General features: G+C 34.5%; 1 protein-coding gene across 3 annotated transcripts in view; it reads left to right on the forward strand.

Moving 5' to 3' along the window:
• Positions 1 to 24,713, forward strand: part of LOC150101175 (oxysterol-binding protein-related protein 9) — a 613,809-nt gene that overhangs the window by 378,231 nt on the left and 210,865 nt on the right. For all 3 annotated transcript variants that reach the window (XM_090402198.1, XM_090402199.1, XM_090402200.1), the window contains exons 15-16: positions 3,537 to 3,630; positions 22,219 to 22,393. In XM_090402198.1, the coding sequence (XP_090258324.1) occupies positions 3,537 to 3,630; positions 22,219 to 22,393 (269 nt within the window). The remainder of the gene's footprint in view (positions 1 to 3,536; positions 3,631 to 22,218; positions 22,394 to 24,713) is intronic.

Below are 24,713 nucleotides of genomic sequence, written 5' to 3' on the forward strand. Positions count from 1 at the left end.
CAACTATTGTCATTCTTCCAGTTGTGCTATGGAGGCAACAAAGTTATGGTCAAGGTGTTGAAGAAGCTAGTGAGGACAGGGATTCAGAACTGGATTGAGAACAGCAGAATTCTTTTTAATGGACAGTATGGGTTTCCTGAAGGAAGATCATGTTTTATCAATCTGTTTACTTATTATAACAAGGTGACAGATACTTTAGACAACGGGGATGCATATATAGTAGTATATTTATTATTATTATTATTATCCCGGGCAACTCCAAGGAGTCGACAGACTCATCGAGGGAAGTCCTAACATCATGTCAAGAACAACTATTCGACATTCACACAGTATCTATCATACCTTGCCTTGAACTCATTCACAGTCGTAGCACTCACAATAAGACATCACATTCAATCCCACTAGATATATCATCTACAGTTAGCCATGCTTCACTAATGCAATAACCTGTGGTCTGGAAGTGCCAACCATGGCCAGAAACTCGTCCTTCTTGTTCCTAATACTCCTAGCATTAGTGTACACGATTTTAAGACCCCCATTAGCCCCATCCCTACCTTGATGCCTTATATTAACTATCCCATTCTGATTTGTTGTCCTTATTCGCTCGGGCATATTATACTCATTCATACATTCAACTGCCTCCCTAAGGTCTATATATCTACCCCCCCCTTAATAAATCTAGTTTCCCCGATTTTGCACATCCACTACATTCAGCAACACTTTTTCAAGTCTCCTTACACCGTATCCATTCAAATGCAAGCCATTCCTTTTTATATAGATCCTTTCGCCCATCAAACTCACTCCACACGTCCACAAATTCCACACCACTCGTCATACATAACCCACGCATAAAGTCATTCGCAATTATGGCCCTCCTTTTAAACACTTCACTGTCATACCGCGGCAAAAGACTAATCATCCTAACTCTCTCACTCTTTTCTTTTGCTACCTCAAACAATTCATTCAGGTCCTCTATCATTTCCATTTTATCTCCTTTCAAATCATTCGTACCTGCCACAACAATCATTTCTTTCACCATTTCCTTTTGCTCTCTAATAGACTCAGTTACATCCTTTATGGTCGCACCAGGTTGGTATGGTTTTGTCAAATCCTCTACTAACACACCTCGTACTAACGAGTCTCCATATAGCACTCCCTCCTTCATTTTGTTTATGTTCACTCTCATCTGCTTATTTTTCCTATTATACTTTTTATTATTGGCTAGTACACTCAGTCGACTTTTGTTCATACGCTGTAGCTGCCGCTTTGCCCTTTGTATCGCTCCGCTCAACAACGCGATCTCACTCATTGCATCTATCTCATCTTTTTTATTCTCTGTAAAACCATTAATTTGCTCTGAATTAATACCATCATTCACACTTTCTACATTCACACCCTCGCAGTTCTCTGGTACAACCTCACCATTTCTTGTCATATTACTACTTTCTTCATTCTGAAGTGTGACAAAAATATCACACTCACGACCTGAAATACACTTTAATTCCTCATTCTCCTTACATTTTCTACACACATTCACTCCTTTAATTCTAGATTATTTAGATTTGCAAAGGCTTTCGATAGATTGTCACATGACAAACTAGTAGTTAAATTAGAACAAATGGGGTTGGATAGTAGATTTGTACATTGGATTGGAGATCAGCTTTCTGATAAGTATCAGCAGGTTGTGTATGGGGCAGTGATATCCCAGAAGAGGAAAGTCACTAGCGATGTGTCCCAAGGGTCTGTTTTGGAGCCATTATTGTTTAATTTGTATGTAATTGACATTGGAAACGGCTTGATTGGTGATGTAAAGTTGGGAGAGAAGTAGAGCAGATATAGTAGTTTTGCAAGAGGATCTAAACAGATTGTCTGAATGGGCAAGTATGTGGGGATGTCAGTAATGTTGCAAATTGTAAGGTGTTAAAATTTGGGAAGCAAAGGGATGCATAATATAGGATAGATGGGGATATTTTGAAGGATTTGGGGATGGTAGTGGCTAGGGACTTGAAATTTTGTTGACATTTTGCTAAAATCGTTAGGACGACAGCGGTTTATGGGAATGATGTGAAGAACACTGATGTGTAGAAGTAAGCATGTTCTGATTCCATTGTACTAGACTTGGATCATATGGATTACTGGTCTCAGATATGGTCTCCAGGTTTTCAAAATTATGATGACATGTTGGAGAGGTTCCAGAGACAATTGATTAAATTGGTTTCTGGTCTCTGGAATGTGGAATATGAGAGACAGATTGAGAGAGTGCAAATTACAGAGCCTAGTGGATAGAAGGAAGGGAGGAGACATGATTGAGATGTATAAGTTTGTAAAGGGTATAATCTGCTCACAGTTGAGAGAAACAGCTGGCAGAGTGCCGAGGAGAGTCACTTCTTGTTGAAGAGAAAAGAATAAAGGATGTACAAATGTGTCACTAACACATGAAATCATGCTTTTTATGCAAAATTTTCCAATTGTTATACGAGTAAAATAGTTACCACTTTAAAAACTAGACCGTTCATAAAAGACAAAGTAATTTTCATGTGTAATAATAACCACTTATCTCATGAAACGGATTGATTACCCTATTATTGGAATGGATTTGCCTTCTTCTGCCATGCGCAGAAGTTTCGAGGGTTCTCTCATCTGTGGTCGAACTATAATTACTAGATTAATGTGGATGAGATTTTTCATAGAATATCTGGAGACAAGGGGAGAACAAGAGGCCATCTCTGGAAGCCGTATAAGGTGGGGGTGAGAAATAGATTTTTTGCATGGAAATAGTGGGTGATTGGAAAGCATTGCCTGAGAGTGTGGTGAGTGGGGACAGTGAATGCATTTAAGTCAAGGAATGATGAGCTGTGCATGTGAGAGTGGGACCTCCCATGATGAGTTTCTTGACTCCATGGAAGTCTGTTGATGATGATGATAATAATAATCTGTATGTGTGTGTGTGTATACACATATTCCCTGCTGATTCATTTGTCATGTCATATGTCTCTATGTTCAATTCTAGATGCAAATATTTTAATTTAATTGTAGTAAATTTAGTAAATTTCTTGTTAAATCTGCTCTATGCCATACTCTCTTACATCTTGTAATGAGCTTTGCTTTTAAGCTATGCTTGTATACATTTGTGTTAATGAACATGTTCTCAGTTCCCCAGATTCCTAATAGTACCACGTGACAGGTCAGAGAGTAGCAGAACAGAAATACTTTGTAACCTTTGTTCAGTTCTTTCTTGCTTCATATGGCTTCTGTTCTCATTGTATTTTTTCACTCTGATGTATTCTCATTCACTCTCATCATATAATAGCTATTTAAGTATGAGTGACCAAATGGACTCTCTCTCAATGAGTCCTTGAACTCTTTTGAGTAGTATTCATAATAATAAATATTATTATTATTATTATAGGAATATATGAAATATATATCCCAGAAACTATTCATGGATTCTTCTTTTCCATGAATAGTTTCTGGAATATTTAAAAAAACTAAATTTTTAAATGCTAATTATTATTTTGTCTCTCATTGATCATTAGGACAAGCATCAGAAAGTTGATGACGGTCCTGTGCCATGGGCTTACACAGACAATCTTACATTTATTGCTGAGCAAGTGTCACATCATCCACCTAGTAAGTCTGTTTATATTACACTTGTGATTATCATCAAGACATATATATTGTACTATATCATATTCATATGCACAATTTCAGAGTATGAGTTTGTGAAGAACTGGAAGGAATATGAAGAAATGACTGAGGTCTCTGGCTGTCTATTTCTCACCTTTCTGTGGTATACCTTGTTAGTAGATATCTGCTTGTATACCTAATGAATGAGAATGGGTTGGCAGTTTGGGAATTAGCTGACTAACTCATATTCTGTATAGCTGGAGTTTGTGCATTATGATACTACAAAATACAATCAGATATTGTGTGGAAACTTTAAAAGAATTTAAGATGAGTACCACAACCATAGAGAAAAATACAGAGAAGAATAGAGAAAATACAGAGTACTAAAAAATAAAGTTGATAACCTATGCAAAAAAGCCAAAGAAAAATGGTTAGAAGAAAAATCTAAGAAATGCCAAGAAGCATACCAACAAAACAACCTAAAAGTCTTCCATGATACTGTAAGAGAAATTACAAAGCAATTCTCAGCAAAAGCAGTAACAATGATAAACAACAAAATGACCGAAACCGGGAATATTGAATATATAAGAAAAATCTGGTCAAACCATTTTAAGACTATCTTCCACCAAGGAAACAAAACTACAATGCCAACAATAGAAGAAAATAATGATCACCCAGAAATTTTACAAGTAGTTAGATATGCAATAAAACAGATGAAAAACAATAAAGCACCAGGCATTGATACTATCCCTACTGAACTGTGGTCATATGGAGGCAGCATATCAATAGAATATTTAACAACCCTATTCAATAAAATTCTACAAACAGGAGAGATCCCAGATGACTGGAGAACTGGAAAGATCATCCCAATATACAAGAAAGGAGACAAAAGAGACTGCAGAAATTACAGACCAATCAATTTACTCTCACACCTATAAAATATTCATAAGAATTATACAAAATAGATTAAAAAACACCTATGAAGAAATGATAGGCATAGAACAAGCTGGTTTCCTAGGAAACTGTTCAACAATAGACCAAAAATTTTCACATTGCACCAACTAGCAGAGCTCACCTGGGAAGACCATAAAGAACTATATTGTTGTTTTGTGGACTTTAAACAAGCTTTCGATAACATCAACAGAGAAATCCTTCTTAAAATTCTACTAGAAAAGCAATAGATAAATATATAATACAGTTTCTGATAAAATATTACTCTAATACAAATGCAATAATTAAAAAGGACACACTCACAACAGAACCCATAGAGATCCAAAAAGGAGTAATGCAAGGATGTCCATTATCCCCATGCCTATTCAACATATATCTAGAAGAAGTTGTGAAGAAGGCAAATGACAATGAGCCTGGAATCAATGTCAATGGTTTAAACATAAATAATATCAAATATGCAGATGATCTTGTCCTTCTTGCAAGAACCCCAAATGAACCACAAAAGTTGATCAACAAGCTAAACGAAACCTGTAAAACATATGACATGACAATAAATATACAAAAGACAAAAGTGATGAAAATCGGGAGGAATGGAACTACCATCTCAGCCACCCTGAACGGAGAAGAAATAGAAAGTAGACAACTTCTTATACCTTGGATCAAAACTAACAGAAACAATAGATGAACTCAAAACAATCAAACACAAGGACTACATCCGTTTTCACAAGTACAGCCATTCTGCTCTTGCAGACCATGCTCTGGATACACGCCACAGAATACGGTGGAAGAAAGCTACAGTAATACGCCATAGCAAATACAAATTCGAAAGACTATTTATGGAATCAGCCTCAGCCCTAAGAAACTCTCCAAACCTCAACAAATTTGGTTGTATGCAACTACCCCAAATTTGGGAGGCATACATCAGCAGACCTTCAGCCCAACGGCCAAGAACACCTACTTAGCCCGCTAGAGGGCACCATCAGGACTTCTAGGAGAACAATAGCTTCATATCTTCATTCTCAGTTACTGTGTTGTAGTGCCTGCGTGCACGTGCCTTTTTTTGTAAGTTCCTTTTGAAAATGGCAACGTGACGTTGCCGAAATATCGGAAATATTTGTTAAAGTATAATTTAATTTATATTCGGATCTACGTTGTTCAATTCCCTAAGTGATTTAGAAATGCATAACCAACTTATAAACCTGTCTATGAGAATCAATCAAACACAGAATAGTGATAGGATGGACCACCATGGGAAAATTACAGAAAATCTGGAAAATAAACAAGATATCTAAGCAAGCCAAAATCAAATTATATGAAGCAATAATTATACCAACAGTCATCTATGGAGCAGAAGTGTGAACAGTTAAAAAATGAGAGGAGAAAAAACTGCTGGCATTTGAAATGAAATGCTTAAGAAAAATAAATAGAACAAGTTGGATAAAAAAGAAAACAAACATCACAGTCAGACAAGAACTATTGTATAAAAAGACAATAATAGAAAAAATTAGAAAACAACAACTGAGATGGTTTGGACACGCTGTATGCCTGGAAGCAGACAGACTTCCTAATGTCTTAATCAATACTTTTCCAACTGAAAAAAGAAGACCCGGAAGACCAAGAATTACCTGGCTGAAATTAATAAAGAACATCTCGGGATGCAGAACATATAAGTAACTTTTTCGAACAGCAAGGAATAGAAAAGACTGGAAGATCCTACTCAAGAGAAGACTCAACCCGTCTTAGACGGAAGAGAAGAAGAAGACCACAACCATCTTCATATAGTTGATGTTACTGAAAAGAAGAATAGTACATCTGAAATCTTTCTAAATAAAGATGTATAAAATTTATTCTGTTATGGTAGCATTAAATGTGAAGATAAACTTCTTGAATGGAGACACTTTCAAGTAGAATTATATAAGCATTTGGACACTGCAACTTATTTGTGCCTTTAGTAATACCATGAAATGTTTTGTTAGAGGCGAAATAGATTTTTCAAGTCATTAGGAAGGTTAGCTGACATAAAGAAGAATGAAAAGTAATTTAAAATAAAGTAAAAATGGCTTCTGAAAAGGAAGATCGTGTATTGACCCAGCTTTTACATTAAAAATCTTAATTGAAAAACAATTATCAATTTAATGTAGAAACACACACACAGCATTTGTAGATTATCAGAAAGCCTTTGACAATGTCTTAAGGAACAAACTGTGGACTGTACTCCAGAATCTAAACATTCCAAATCAGATGCTTGCTGCAATTGCTAACATGTATCAAAACAACCAAGTAGCTGTAAGAATTAATGAAAAAATTACAGAATGGAAATGAATAAACAGAGGGGTCTGTCAAGGATGCCTAATGTCACCACTCTTATTTAATATCTATATAGATGAAATAGTAAAGAAATGGAAGAGCAATATAAAACCAGCATTTAAACTGGATTGTGGAACTGTACTTATTACCTTTTGTTTGCAGATGACCAGATAATCATAGCAAGAAGTGAAGATGAACTCCGAAGATCAATATACTCCTTAAACATAATTGCTAAAAAATCATGATTGAAAATAAAATTTTATAACAAATTAACTGCTTCAAATACCTTGAATGTGCTGCATTATATACAAAAGAAGCTGACATTGATATAAAATTTTAAACTTTCTATGATAACAGGAGTGATCACTAATATTTTCAAACTCCAAGTTCAAAATCATACAAGAATAATAATTTATAAAGTTTTGGCAAGACCTCTACTGTATGGAAGTGAATTATGGACCATAAAAACTGTAGAAGATAAAAGAATAGAAACTGGAGAAATACAATTCCTGCAAAAGACAGCAGGCTATGCTCTCTGGGACAAAAAAAAAGAAGCACAGAAATACATAAAGAACTAAAAATAGACTTCGTATTGGACAAAGTATACAAATAACAAAAGAACATATTGAAAGCATTGACATTTCAAGACTACACAAAAAATACTCTGATACCACCCTGTTGGAGGATATAGAAGTTAGGGATAACCAAGGAAAATATGGAATGAGACTGGAAAAGGCCACTGGGCTCAAATCCCTGAAAGGATGATGATGATGACAAGTAATTTATTGGAGGCCTCATCATCAGAGAAGGAAATGAATCCCAGACATATAAAAACATTTTCTGAAAATTTATAAACAAAAACGGGAATGACTAATAGCAATGATGTTGCTTCTGGATTTATGTCCAGACACAGAGAGAAATCTGGAGCATGGTGTTAATGGTGTTTGTCATTAATAACACCAAGTTCCAAAATATAAATGTGTATAAATTCACATGAAGAAACACACACACAAGATCTTCATGTTGATACAAGAAGGTACAGAAGATTTGATATTAAATGTGATTTTTAACATGTTCATATGGGCAGTGTCTGCACAGGTAGGTCACTTTTCACAAAGCTTATATGGTATGTTACAACTTTTTCAGTATAATTTTATTTGGAAAATTAGCATTTGTGAACTATCTTAATGATATCAAAAATCTTAAATGCAATTCAAACTGATTTCAAGTTAGATATCTCGGTTCACATAAATTTGCATTACATAAATTGTTTGCTTTCTGCACCCACTGACTGCATTATAAACAGTTGTTATGTATTTTCTGCAACTGAAAATTGAAAGAGGACATTAGAACAAATGTATTTAGTTAGACACTATGTTTCATGCTACAATAAAACTGTTTTGCTTTCTTACATATATTCAGCATGTGTCTTTGGGAGGGGATGTGATTTTCATTATCAGGTGTTGCTGCAGTTGTGTCTGATTACACTAATTGTTGCTAAATAACACACTATATTGCAGAAGCAAGAAAAACAAGTAGTTTTATTGCATCACTAAATACAGTGTATTATATTTAGCAACAATTAGTGTAATTTGTACTGTAGGAACATTTTCATTTCAATCTTCAGAAAGAACAGATGTAGTGGTAAAAATTCATATATTGAATAAAAATGACTCCTTTTGTATATTATAAGAAGTATGCTGCATCCATTGATCTCCAACAAAATACTAGCACATGCGAGATGTCTGTTATTGATAAGACAAAAGAGACACTGACAAAAAGAAAAAAAAAAAAAGCATGTAAAGAACATGGGATTGTTAGTTGGTTGATTTATGGTTTATTGGCACAAGGATAGTAGAGGTCATACTGTGCCACACAGGTTATAGCAGTATACAAGGTGTTAATAAATATTCATAAAGAGATAAATTAGTAAATAATATATATACAAAAATTTAAGTTAAGCAGTGCAGTATCTACATATAAATAGAATTTATAATCAAATGTGTTTGTATAAATTAATGCTTTATAAAAAGTTTAAAAAAAATACAATTAGTCCAAGTTCGATACCATTTGTTCGAGTACATGGTTCAACCAAGTAAGTAAAAATTTCATTCCTCTCTTGTGTGAAATGCTGATACCCCACCAGAATATCACAAATGGTAAGATATGTTGCATTCTTCACACATAAATGAGTCATCAGCCATCACTAAATAAGAATGTGTGACCTATCCAAAGCCTAGCAAGAACAACTTCCTCTCTTCTGTTTCTATGTTGACTAGATGCTAGTGCTTAATTTCAGGCATAAGATCATGGAGTTTGTTTGTCAGTGCTTCCTGCCATGATGCCACTGGACAGTTAGCTTTGATCTTTAAAATGTTTGTAGTCTGTATTGGGAATGGTCAAACAGTACATGAAAAAAATATGAGCTGATCATTGCATACTTTTTCTGTGTACTGTTTGACAGTTTGAGGGAAATGAGACTCTATCTGCAATTTTCCTTAACTCCCATGTCACTGGGACTTCAGGCCCAACTGAACATCAAAATAAAGGGTCTTCATTTTGTACAACAGTTGTCACATCCCACAAAGTACTGGATGTAGATTATACAAAAGAGAGGAGATGGCCTGTAAAGAACTCAAAGAGTGCATAAATTACACACTTTTGGTAGCCGTTTACACGCACAAGTGCAAGCTGAAAGGCATGCAACTCTGCTGTTTATTTGCTGCAATTGAGAGGGATCTGGTTGGAGATAGTAATGCCGGGAAACGGAAGTACACCCAACAGATCTTGAACAGAGATAATATGTATCAAGATCAACATTGACCTTACCATCAGTATAAATGGGCAAGAAATCAGAGTAGGCTGCTCTGTATGCATTAAACAATTGAAGTTAGACAGATGATGGTGTGTGTGTGAGATGTTTGTAGTTCACAAAGTGAGAGGTTGCAGAGGATGGAGTGCAAACTTGCCATGGAGGAAAGCTGTCATGTTTGGTGCAAGTAATGTCAGGATTCATGCCAATAGCTTCCATAATCTCTGCCATATGTCCTTTTGCATACCAAAAGGACGTATGGCTGAGTGACATATGTGATATTGAGCCTCCCAATGCAGAGAAAAGAGACTAGTTCACATAAGATGCTCTGGGAGTGGCTATTTTAGGGCATAGTTAAGAGACAACTGTTTCCATCTAAGTGATAGAGCTGGTTCATTTGCATCAACATAAAGACTTTGAGTGGGCGATGTATGGAAGGCAGCAGTAGCTATCCATATAGCCTGATGATCAATGGCTCCAACCATTGTTCTGCCTTGCCAGACCATAGACTTGACACCCATAATCCAGCTTTTAACATATAAGCACATGATAAAGATGAAACAATGAAGATCAATCAGCAACACATTCAGTAGAGGATAGAGTGCGAAGAAGATTCAGCTCTATCTTGCATTTTTCTCTTAGTTGATGATTATGTGCAAAGAATATGAGTTTTCTCCGAAGAACTTAACTTCTGTTGCAAATGGACTAACAGTTTGCTCCATTCTTAATACAGGATCTAGAACTTAAGATTCATGAAAGGATGGATAATTCTAATGATGATCGAAAATTATTTAACATAACATATTACTCTGTTAAAAGTGTATATTAATCATCAGTGAATAAAAGAAAATTCTTAGAAAACCCAGCAAAATATAAATAAAACACAGAAATAAATACACATAACAAACGCAACAAATTGTACGTGATGATTTGCTATTCCATCAACCCACGTGTATTCCTGCCATGCTTAGATGAGTCACCAGAAAAACGTTATTAGTGTTCATTGGATTAGCCTCTCCTATAGCCATTTACTGTGCTACCAATGTATGCAGTAACCATTTATTATTGATTAGTTATTTATATTTTGCAATAACTTCCCCCCCCCTCTCCCTTTTTAAGTTTTTTTTTTTTTTAAATTATACCCATCAGAAATGCAATTATGCATGTCTATGGTTTATAGGATCATATGTTGTTCACTCCACCCAGAAAAATTGTAGAATATACACACATATAATGTCATAAATGTAAATTAGTAGTTATTCATTTGCCAGTAAAGAAAGTATTTCTTTTCACATTTATTGTTCTTTATCTCCCTTATATTTGCCATTCTCACATGGCTCATTAATGATGGTTCACATATTTACACCTTTTGGTAATTCAAATATAACAACTAAATCTATCATTCTCCTTAATTATCATTTTCTAATATATCCTAAAGCAAACACATTTGTTTTTGGAACTTGGTGTTATTAATGACTAACACCGTTAGTCATTAATAACACCAAGTTCCAAAATATAAACATATATAAATTCACATGGAGAAACGCACACACACACAAGATCTTCATTGAAATAAGAAGTTACAGATTTTGATTACAACCACACATGCATGCACATGTTTGGTTGTAATCAAAGAATTCATCATGATAGGTGGCATTCACCTGTATGCAAGCACAAAACTGTGACAGAACAACTATTTTCTCTCTCCCTGCCAGAAGAGAGATTCTCAACTACTATGACATGAATATGTTAATAAATATTGCATTACAGATGGTTTTAGACACCTATAGCACACAATAATAACACAGGCATGTCTATGACTAGATGATGTGGAAACTACTCTAGAGACCAAATATAACTACATTTTAAAGTCAATTATGGCCTCCACCAAGAAAGATGATAGTTTCATTATTGAAACTATCATCTTTCTTGATGGAGGTTCACTGTGTGGTTTTAAATGGAATAAACATGTGTATCACTGATTACAAATTCAGTTATTCCAATTTCAGACATGCAAATATCATTGGGAAAAAGTGAAAGTTTGAAAACAGAAACAAAGCTTTAGACAATAAAAAAAAAAAAAAAGAAAGCAGTATTTCTTCTTTTGAAATCAGCATGTGCTCCTAAAAAAAAAATTCTCAAAGACAAGGGTTGTTGGGATTATGTTGATAACTTGCTGGTGCTGAAAGACAACATAACACAGCATGTGCATTTCTAGGAGAAAGAGGTCAAAGCTCCCACCAAGGTGTATCAAAACACTGAGGTATGGCCCCTGAACAACACCTTGTTTCACAGTAAGCAGTGGACTTTTCAACATTACTAAACCTTGCACACAAGGCGAGGACCAGATAACAGTACATGGAGGCAAATATGCCTGACCACACATCACCATCTGATTGGCTGTCTGGAAGTCCCAATCTGAATCTGTTAGACTTTAAATTGTGGTCAGAGCTTGAGAGGGAGAGTAGCTTGCAAGAAACAACACTTCAGCATTGCTAACCTGAAGGTGGATTTGAAGCTGTAAATGATTTACTGATAGGTTAACATTTATGCACTGTTCAAGTTGTAACAGAGGCTAGACTAGGTGCTAAAAACACACAAACACACCAATTAATTTATGAAAACTCAATAAATCAGGAAAAAAATCACCAGTTTGACAGCACCTTCCTATAAACACAATTGCACAAAATAATCTCAAAGCAGATTTGCAAGAATATTTTCCTTCCAGTCATTTCTTACATCATAGCTTTGTGGGCCTAGCACAAAGCTATTCACCACTAGTTGCCTCTTTATTCTGGATTCTGTTCCTCTCATCATGGACAGATACTATTTGGTATCTGTTAGTCAGACATTCTTGTATCCATATCGCCATTTTGGTATCCCTCCCCATTTGTTTCAATTTCTGTAATGGTTCCATGTTATATCCTGTGAAATTCCTTCACAAAATCTATCATTATCCAACTATTCCAACTATTCCAGAATTTTGTCTTTGACTAACATTTCCAATATCTTTACCACCATCACCATTTTTGAGATACTGGTTGGTCTATAATTTGCTACTGTAGTCTTGGAGTCTCCTTTATGCAATGGAACTATTTAGCCCTCCTCCCACTCCCTTGTGGCTCTAATAGAATAGAGACTTAAACAAGTTAAACAGAGAAGTTAAACAGCTTAATGAAAGGCAATGCCAATTCCTTTGAAAAGTATTATAGTATGTGTGCTGATATCCATATTTGCATTAAGATTCTGTAATATTAGTATTTCCAGTCGCTGTTCTCATATCAGTTCCTGTCACTTTAACATCCTCACCTAGGTGCAAAGTGGGTCACTGAGTAACTCAATAACTCAACTATTTTGGTTGTTAGACAAACCACCGTTATTTGTATATAGATGTTATGCAGCAATTTTATTTAGTTAAATAAATGTAAGCATAAATATTCTATTTCGAATTACTAGTTTCTATTAATGAATTTATATTGTGAGAAATTTACAATTTATTGTAATTTTTCATTTATATAGTAGTGCATTGTTAACATATTGTGTTTATATGTAGCATTTATTTTTAATGAAGTGAATTCATTTGATTGTACTTTAATCTATCTGGAAATAATGATTATAATCCAATGTATATATATATATATTCTTAAAATACATAAGTTAAAAAACGTGATTAATTCATTGAAAGTGTGGGATTTTAATGCTTTCACACGAAGTTTAATGAAGATAACATGTAATATCAACACTTGTCTCATTTCATGACTAAAGCAAGAACCAGAAATATTATGCCTGCTGGAGTATCTGCAGCTATAAAGAATATAGTAACCAGTAAATAGCTATGTAGAGCTGTGAGACAGATATGGAATTTTTTTTTGAATGAATTAGAAGAAAGTTTCATTAGTTGCAGCCTTTCTTAAAAATAGAAGTTTAAAAGATTTTAATTGTTACATTACAAAGGTAATTGAAATAACAGCTGTGAAAGAAATTAAAGGAACTTTAGAACTTGTTAAATGAAGTTTTTCATATAGAAGGAGAAATGTTTATGAGATATTAAATGTTCCATTAGAGCAAGTAATGATTTAATAACTGTTTCCAGAAATTAGATTTGGTAAGTTAATTTTAAAATGTTAGATCATTTTTCAAAATCCTTAATTAGAAGAAGAAATGTTTTATATGAATTTTCTACAAGGCATTAAAAATGGAAGATAGGAATATTCCAATTGAAGATTTTATTAAGTATGAACTTTTCATATTTCCTACTATGAATAGGAAATCTACTGTTATTTTCAAGACTTTTCTAAGAGAAGAGTAGTTTTCAAGATAAAGAAATGCTTCCTGAAGAAAGAAAAGTTTCCACTTTTATTAGAGAAGTCCAAATTCAATTAAGAAGCATAGATATCCTTTTTAGACTGCATATTGTGGATGCTGATAAGGTAGATTCATTTAATTATCTTTTCAGGTCTTAAGATGAGTTTGTTAAAGTTCAGAGTATTGTATATTTCTTTTGACGGAGGAGGATAGGCTGGCAATTTGAGATTTAGCGAACAAAATTGTATTCTTATTGGCTTAAACCACAAATAAAATGATGGTACAACATGACAGAATTTCATGCTGGCTGGAGCATCGCCTGGTTAAAAACAAGTGCCCCATTGTTTTCATCAGGGAATCAGGGCAAACAGCAAAAAAGTCAGCTACTGGAACAAATCCTGAAACACACCCCACTGAACATCACCAGATTTCAAAATTGGTACTATCGACATAAGGAGCATGAATGGCAAAGAAATGGAGCTGGCTTAGGAATTGGATAAGTACCAGATCAACATAATAGGGATGACCTGAAAACAAAAAAAAAAAAAAAAAAAGACAAAAACTGGTGAGATCTTTCTAAGCAATAAAGGCAAAATGCTATATTCAGGCAATAACAATCAGGGAAAAGAAGGAGTAGCTATACTATTCAACACTAAATACGAGGCTAATCTTCTCAAAAGGCAAGCAATATCAAGTAGAGTGATGTGGGCATTGGATGGGGAATTGGACAATGAGAGACTTATTTGTGCCTACAGTCCCACAGAAGGTTCTACTAAGGTAGAAGTGGAGGAATTTTTTGAGGCTTTAGAGAAAGCAACTGACACAATGAAAAAGGAAAAGTTGGTCCTTGTTGAGGATCTAAATAGCAGAGAAAGAAATGTCAGACATACAAAAATATTTTGAGAAAATTTGGGAAAAGTGCACTAATAATAATGACAAATACCTATTGGATTTCTGCTGAGGACATGGACTGGTTATTACTAACACAATGTTCCAACATAAAAATGTGCATAAATTCACATGGAGAGAAGAGGCAAGGGATAAGAAAAGTCTCACTGACTATGTTATTGTTGATAGTGATGTTTTCTCGCTGGTGCAAGACACCAGAGTGTACAGAGGATTTGAAATTGGAAGTGATCATCATTTAGTCTTGAGCAGGATAAAATTGAATTTCATATTGAAAAGAAGAACAAGTAAGAAAGTTTTAAAGCAAATAAAAGTTGAGCAGCTCTCAGATGTGAATGTAGACTGAAAATACACAAACATTATTCGGTGGAAAAATATTCTGGAAACTGTTGAAAAAGCTCAGAAATGGAGGAAAGAGTGTGGTAAAAGAAATTATAGATTATAAAGGTGACATGAAAACTGGATCAAAAAATATCTTTGATGTATGGAGTAATTACTTTGAAAAATTGCTAAATTCAACAAGCAGTGACAGCACAGTGATAAAAGAACACTGAACAAGCATGCATTCAGGAATACATATCCATACTTAAAGTAGAAAAGCCATCAAAAGCCTGAAATGTGGAAAGGCAGCAATAGTGGATGATATTTGGCCTGAAATGCTCAAGTATGGATGTATACGAGTATTGCTGTGACTGCACTGCATAGATCAGAAGGCCTGGACAGAGGGATGAATTCCAGATAATTGGAGTAGAGCTCTCATAGCACCTATATACAAAAAGGGAAATAAAACTGAATATGAGAATTACACATTTCATACAGAGTGTTCCTGGTGAGATTTATTCAAGTATACTTGAGAAACGGTTGAGAAGGATTGTGGAAGAGAAGCTTGGTGAAGAAGAAGCTGGATTCAGGCCAAATAGAGACTGTCAGGATCAGATTTTCACTTTACGACAGTTATTTGAGAAATCGTGGGAATTTAACGAAGATCTGTAATTTAAGTTTTGTAAACCTGCAAAAGGCATATGACAAAGTTCCAAGAGAAAAGCTATTCAAAATGCTACAGTTATATGATGTCAATGCAGCATAATATCAAGCAATACTTAGTCTTTATTTGAATTGAAGGAAGTACAGGAAAGATGGTTTGATGTTAAATCTGATTCCAGACAAGAATGTACATTATCCCCTCTGCTGTTCATTATCTATGTGGATAACATTATGAGGGAAAGTGACATTATACCTGATATTAACACTTGTGATGTTAATCTCAGCTCTTTACTTTATGCAGATGATGTTATATTTTTAAATAAATCCAGTACAATTCTGCAAGATTCCCTGACTAAATTCAATAACTGTTGTAATAGATTTGGTATGAAGGTTAGTAATAACAAGACAAAGACAATGAAAATTGGTAGAAACATTGAAAATATCAACTGCATTGTGAATGGAGAATCTATAGAACAAGCAAAACATTTCAGCTACCTAGGCATATTTTTAATGAAGAAGATAAATTACATATGGAAATAGACAACATAATCAACAAAGCTGGTATGATAGGAAGTCAACTGAATAAATTTATATGGAATAAGAGATAAATTAGTCAAAACAGTACATCAGCTGTATACAAAACGGTGTTCAAACCAATTTTAACTTATGGATCTGAGAGCTGGATTAGAAATAAAACACTAGACCAAAGACTAGACCACAGATATGAGAATCCTAAAAAAGAATAGATGGGTGGAACAGATGGCATCAATGGCAATATCATATCAAAAATGAGGGTATTAGAAAAGAACTTGACATTGTTATCATCCAGAATGTGTTAGCATAGCCAATCTCAGGTGGTATGGTCACTTAAACAGAATGGTTGGCAGGGAAAGGCCCAGAGGAAGACCAAGATATAGGTGGATTGTTAGTAAAAAGTGGCTTAGGAGACAGACATATAAGATCTGATAATGTTGGAGTCTTGACAAATAACAGATTGATTTGGAGGAAAATTGTTGATAGGAAGTTAGTAATGATGTAAGTTCTTCATGTAGTACTGTCGTAAAATCCTGTACACCCCTTGAGGATACATGATAATAATAATATTCACATGTTTTTCTTTTTTTTTAGTATATATAGAAGTATGAAGACTCGATTTACTTTATTGTTGTGGAAGTTAAAATTGATATTTAAGAATAGCAGAGAATTATCATAGTGAAATACATATATCTAGGATCTTACTTTTGGACCTAGATTTCAGTATAGAAATCTAATACCATTTGCTGCTAATAGAACAACTGTCATTGCCAAGTACACTTGCATGTATGTATAAAATAATTTGCAAATGCACAAGATGTCATTAACTAGCTTCCAAACTAATTCTACAATGGTGCAGTTGACAGTATTTAACTAATTAACTTAATATTTTATACTTTTATCACTTTGCTACAATCAGTACTCAGTGTTAGCCTTCCATAGTAATTCCTGTTACTTGCCAATAATTAAAGAACCCCTTGTGATTTCCTTTGGTTTATTTACTGCCTGCTTGGCTAATTTCTTCTCATAATCTGATTTTGCTTTCTTTTATCATGTTAGTCACCTTTCTTATTGAACCTCTTATAGTAGCTCATTGAACTATGGACTGTTACAGGTCACCGTTCTTCTTATGAACTCTCTCTCTCTCTCTCTTTTTTTTTTTTTAAATCGGTTTCATGAACACTTCTTCTTCAAACCTGTAGTACATTTGTACCATGGTTTTATTTTTCTATTTTTATTAATTTTTTACATAGTTTGGAAACTCTGCTCTAGAAACCAAATACAGATGTTTTTCAAGTCACTTCAGGTCTCCAGTAACTGAGGCAATGATGGTCTCACACTGAATGATGAAATTCATCTCCCACTTAAAGAAAATTGCAAACATCCACAACCACATGGGATTCAAACCTGTAGCCTGTTATTTGAAAAGTGAGTATGCCAACCACTCAGTATCCAGGCTGGCAGTGATACTTACGATATTACTTATCCATCTAACTCCCGTCTGATTTATCTTCCTGATCTTGAGTATACGGTCTGATATAGCATTCTTCAGATATCTTTTGAACATCTCCCATGCAAATGCCCTTCCCTTGCAGATTTTTATACCATGGCACTACTTCAAGTTTTCTCCTAAGCTGGTCATAATCACATGCCCTGTAATTCTACATATATCCCTTTATAACTGAAAATTCCTCATATATGGCATCCTTCCAAGTGAAGACCACATGGTAACTTTCCCCCCAATCAGAAGCAATGTAGACTATCTGTTATGAATAGATCTTCTGATCCTGTGACCAGATCCATCACTCTCAAACTCAGAGTCTTCTCTGTCATGTACTGTTTGAAGTAATTATCTCCTAATATCTGAATAAATTTTATTTCCAGATATTTGATCTTTCCTCCTTCCTGTCTATATTCTTATAGTTGAAATGATCTATAATGATTACTTCACCTGCACTCATTGTGCTAATTTGCTGATGCATGTCTTTTCCATTCTTTATTATTATTATTTTTGGAAGTTTTTTCACTTGGTTATACTATAAATTAAAAATACCAAGAAATTACATACTTGGTTTAATCCTTTATTCAAGCGTAAGCAAACAAAGTTTACACCTGAAGTATTTTCAAGTAAGACCTCCAGGGAGTCAGGGACTCATCAAGGGAGGTGACATACTACATGGAACAGCTATTATACTTGTTCTTGAATTCATTCACACTGCTTGCACACCCAACATTCAGTGGCAGTCCATTCCAATCATTCATCAGTCTATCAGAGAAAAATCTAGGTCTAATCTCCTTCTTAACAGCATTCATTCTCAGCTTCCAAGGATGCCCGCTTGTCCTTTCTCCATCATCCATAAAATGAAAAATTCCATCAACCGAAATCCTGTATGACCCTTTCAGAAGTTTGTAAGTCTCAATCTTATCATATCATCCCCTCTTTCTCCTGTTTGCTGTGTCTACAGTCTACAAATTCTCAGTCTGTCTTCATAATCAGTATTCCACAATCCTGATATCATTTTTAACACTCTCCTTTGAACTTTCTCTCCACTGTATCACAATCACCACGGAAACGAGGAAACAGACCTGCACGCAATAGTCCAAGTGGGGTCTTATCAGCTCCTTGTAAAGAGGCAAAATAACATCGCTATCTTTACATATCAAAGTTCATTTCAGCATTGCAATTATCTTTTGAGTTGTATTTATAATTTTTGCTACATGGCCCTTGAACTTTGACTTCCTATCTATTAAAACTCCAAGATCCCTAGCCTGATCAGCTTCTTCTGCATAATACCACCAGTATAATACAACATTGATATCTAATCATGCCAAAGTGCATAACTTTACATTTAACACATGCCCACAATTCCAGCCTATTCAAATCCTTCTACAAGTACTGCATATCAGCCACATTCCTGATTACCCTTCCTATCTTTGCATCATTAGCAAATAGCTTTAAGGCACCTGTCAAATCCTTCTCATTAAGTATAGATTGAAGAAGAGTGGACCAAGGACTGATCCTTGTGGTATACCACTGGTTGCTTTAAATCCTCCAGGCTCGCATCCCCCATATACCACTTTTTGATATCTGTCAGTCATCCTCTTATCCACACTAATATTTTATAATTCAAACCCATATTCACCAATTTATGCAACAGCCTTGTGTTCTGTATTCTATCGAAAGCATTAGCAAAATCCAAAAGTATCGTGGTGTATCCATTCCCCTTGTGTAGCTCAATGGTAACATTATTATAGAATGTGAGCAAGTTGCTAAAACATGACCTTCCCTTAGTAAACCAATGTTCTTCATTGTGAAGTAGAGATTCTCTGTCAACCCATTTTTGAATGCGAGCACTAACCAACTTTTCCGAAATCTTCACCAAGACTCCTGAGATACTGACTGGTCGATAGTTAGATACATCAGTGTTTGCACTACCCTTGTGCAATGAGATTACCATGCATTCTTTCCACTCCTGCAGAATCTTCCCTGTTCTGATACTTAAATTGTATAGCCTGGTTAAAGGAATAGCCAGTTAGCTGAACACTCTTTTAGCATCTGTGCTGATATCCAATCAGCATTTTGCTCCCTGACTTACAGCAGCAACCAGTTTTTGCTTTAATTGGCCCTTATTTGCTGAAATGAATTGCCATCCCCCTCGTGGAGATGGCAGTTTGTGATATCCTGCTCTTTTTGGCTTAAGAATATCTGTTATCTCTAATATCCCTCCCTCTGTCCTATTTGCTCTATCCTAAGTACATCATCCACTGTCAGCCAAGTCTCCTAATGCCTTTTGACAAAGTTGCTCCATGCAATGCCAGAATCTCTTCACTCTTACCCTCTTAAGTTTAATATGTTTAGTATATAACTTAAGTTTAATATACACAACTTTAGTTATGTATGCTAAACTTACAAGTTTATTTTGGCAAGTTTTCTATCATATTTCGTTTTCCCTTCTTCAGTTAGCGTTCTTCATTTTTCCAATAGATTTTTTTAATTTTTCTTTCTGTGGTGAGTTTTATTTATTCCTTTTTATCTTTTGCATTTTTATTTGCACTTTCTGTTTAAGATTTTTCAGTATATTCAGTGTTCTCTTTTCATCCATGTTATTTCTTTGATTGTGCTTTTATTATTGCAATTTCATCCTTGTATGATTTTTTGTTGGCTAATATCTGTTATCTTTATATATTTTGCTTTATTCATTTTTATTCTATATATATATATATATATATATATATATATATATATATTTGTATGGTTTTGATTGTTTCCTTTCTGATATTCCTGCATATTAAGTAATCTTCGTTGCTATATTTTCACCTCCTAGGTTGCCTCCACTCCTTTGTGGTACCATTGCTCCATTTTATTCTTCTTAGTTAGATTTCTCAGTATTGACTTATCTGGCTTGGGAGACTCTGCTGGCTGAATACATCAGCTGTATAATTTTGAATAATTTATAAAATAAAGTCTATAGATATTTTGTTAATAGTTACCAGTTACATAGGAAAATTCTGTTTTATCAAAACAGAGGATATGTTAAATCTTTTGGCTATTTATTATATTGAATATATAATTATAATTAGTCTTAATTTGATATTATTTTCTGATAGTCAGGTACCTCTTGCTCATTATAAATAATTGGGAAAAGCTGACAAGGCTTGGTTTTTGACTTATTCAGAGTTAATTTAGGATGAGAGAAAGAAAAGAGATATTTTGAACCCCGTTTACAGTCAATTCTCACTATAGCAAACAAACACCATTATAACAAGCTTACTCATTGTAACAAAATACTGAAAAGCCCTGAACAAAGCTCCATAAACATGATACTGTTCTAAAGGCAATTCATTATAGCAGATTGAACACCAGAATATACCATTCTTGTCATTCCTGTGGTCCCCATCAATTTGCTAAAGGTCTTTAGAGATATACTGCATTAAACTGAATAATTTTATGTATTTTTCAAGAGAAATAAACTACTCTTGTTTTTAAGACTATTACACTTTTTTATAAAATCTTTATCAAGTAGCTTTATTTTTATCCTCCTACATGTTTCGCCAATTAGGTTTTTAGTACCAATTTGGTATTAGTTACGTAGGTCAGACATCTAGAAGCTTCGAAACGAGAAAGAAAGAACACATAGGATATGTCAGAAATAACAGACAAGACATTTCAGGCCTTTCATGCCACTTTGCCTCTACTAACCATCACATTGAGTGGGATAAGAGCCTCATGCCATACATAGAAGATAACTACCATTCTAGAACCTTTAAAGAAGCAGCTACAGTCGTCCGTAAAACTGAAAACCTAAACAAGAATCGAGGTCTAATTTTACCAGAAATTTGGAAAACTTTTATCAGATCATTAAATATCAAAGAAATGAACTTTCATAACAATTACGTCATGAGTCATCACGAATAAATCACGTTAACAAGACACGCACATTGTCACGCACAATACCAATTTTTGTATGATTTAGAACCATCGGTTATAACCTAGTCTGTAACCTTCATTTTGTGCTTACTGATTTGTATTCCCTGAGGATGCCAATAGAAACAGATTGGCGAAACAAGTAGGAGGATAAAAATAAAGCTACTTGATAAAGATTTTATAAAAAAGTGTAATAGTCTTATGAATAATTGTCAAGAAAAAATTCAACATAATGAACATTACTCTTGTTTTTTTTTTAAAAAAAAGTATGAATGTACTAAAACACTTATATGCAGTTTAATAACAGTTAATATTAAAAACTAAATGTCTTGTTTGTTTGTTTTTCTTTTAATTATTATTATTATAGTTTCAGCATTCTATGCAGAACATGTTGATAAAGGTATTAGTTGTTGTGCTCATATATGGACTAAATCTAAATTTCTTGGTCTTTCAATTGGGGTTCACAACATTGGCCAAGGAAATGTGTTCCTAGCGAAGTATAATGAAGATTATGTAATTACATTTCCAAATGGCTATGGCAGGTAATTAAACTTGTAATTTGTACATAGCTGAGTTGTTTTTCAGTGTTCTGTTTATATTTCTATTCAGATTTTTATAAACTAATAATGAAGTAAAAAATAAATAAGTAGTTGCAGGGGAAGCCAGAGGAAAAGTTTACAAAATTTGATCAGCACACTGCCAATATAAGTATGGTTATTCAACTCTATAAATTTTGATTATTTTCATCATCAAGAAGGAGAAATTAATAAATAAATATAATGTTAACATATAATATGTTATTTGATGACTCACGAACAATACAAGAAATAATGTTTTATGATGATTTTAAAGAGTATCACTCTTACTAAAATTGAGTTGCCTTTTACTGTGCACTTTGTCAACTGAGATTGCTATGTTCAGTCTTAGGACACCTTCATAGTAAGTTTTGGCTATTCTGACAGAAACCTAACTTATAGGTTGGGTATCTGACTGAATACAGTTATCACTTGTACTTCTCAGTCTGTTTTAGTGATTAGATTGCTGATCTCCAAATATGGTACTTGAAGAAGGGAATAAAAAATAGTATTTTTATTAGCAGTAGGATTATGAGTAATATATGAACTTGCCAATAACTGGTTGCTTGTCTTTCAGATGTTTCTGATTTGCGAATACTCTGACATTCCTAGGGATGTGTGTGTATAAAGGCATATGGAGACCAGCCATCATTCATGTTAGAAGGACATCCAGAGAGGACTCAGTGATTTTGAAAGGGGTGTTATTGTTGGAGCCTGCCTGGCTCCAACAATCACACCCCCTTTCAAAATGGTGCATCTATGACCAGATGCACCATTTTGAAAGGGTACATCTATGACCAGAACAGTTGAAATTACATGTTAGTTCAGGAACAGTCTCTAAGATTATGTCAGCATGGCAGTTGACAGGATACGTCATCAGAAAAATGCAAGAGTGGACAACAGTGCTTACTGCAAGAGAGAGACATTCAAGCATAAGTGCACTGTACCACAAAAAATAGGTGGCCTACTGCTGAACAGTTGTGTGAAAAATTCAACGCCATTTGTGAGAAACCCATTTCAACAAAAACTCTACACTGGAAACTACACAGAGTTGGATATTACAGTCAGGTTGCCTTTGATCACTCCTTTCAATGCACGTCGTCACATCCAGTGGTGCAAAGGTCACAGGCAGTGGAGGAATGTGATATGGTCTAATGAATCCACATTCATACTTTTCCCAGCAAATGGATGAATACTTGTATGGTGTCAGCCAAACAAAGCTTAGCAACCAGAGTGATTGTTTCCAACTGTGAAAGGTTTTGGTGGTTCTTTAATGTTCTTGGAAACATTCTCATGGCATGGTTGCGTTGGAAGACAAAGTGGATGCTGTACATTATCATTCAATCATAAGTGATCTTATTCAGTCCATGTTGACAAACCTTTCTCTTATGCAGCCAACCATATTTCAATAGGATAATGCTCCCATTATTGAGTAAATGTGGTCGCCCAGTAGTTTGCAGAACATGACGGTGAAGTGTCTTGTCGCCATGACCATCCCATTTGCCAGACTTGAATCCTATAGAACATTTATGAGACATTTTGGAGCGAGCTCTCAGGCAACATTTCCCACCTCCAAAGAACAAAGGTGAATTGATCCAGTTTCTCTCAGATGTAAAATTCCTGTTGAGTTCCAAGCACTGACAAAGTCTCTCCCTTGAAGAATACAGGCTATACTAGATGTCCACAGTGAATCAATGCCATATTAATCAAAACATGTCAATGTTTCCATTTTTCTGTCCATTACCTGTATGTTACCACAGTGAGAAGGTGAATATTTAATTAACTAAAATTTCTTATCACAGATATTTTATCAGAATATTGTTAAACAAGCATTGTGTATAAAATTAAGAGAACAATGGGATATATAAAGATAACTTATTATGACTGTCTTACTTTAACAATGGTTATCTTTCAAATATGCATGTATTAAGAAATGAGGAACTAGGAGAGGTAGAAAACATTGTAGCATGTGAGTGTGTGTGGGGGGGGGGGACGTTCCATACCTGACCTTTAGGTCAGTAACATCCATCACTGTAATTAAGATTTGGACAATATACTTACAGTAATAAGTCTTCTGAGCTTTCTTTGAATATACATTCATATCTGAAGATGCTTCAGTATAACAATATGGGATTATTTCAATCATACATCTGGTGTCATTTCTCTGCTAGGCAAAATCAGACTTACGTGGGCTTATAAGACAAATATAGTCATGATTGAAGAGAGCTGCTTCTCACTTAAATAGCCACAGGTTGACTGAAGGATAGGTTGTGAGAGTTGGGACTTG

Source organism: Typopeltis vanoorti, chromosome 12, assembly GCF_054136105.1.
Source record: "Typopeltis vanoorti isolate ZY-2024b chromosome 12, IOZ_Tvanoo_1.0, whole genome shotgun sequence".
Taxonomy (NCBI): Eukaryota; Metazoa; Arthropoda; class Arachnida; order Uropygi; family Thelyphonidae; genus Typopeltis; species Typopeltis vanoorti.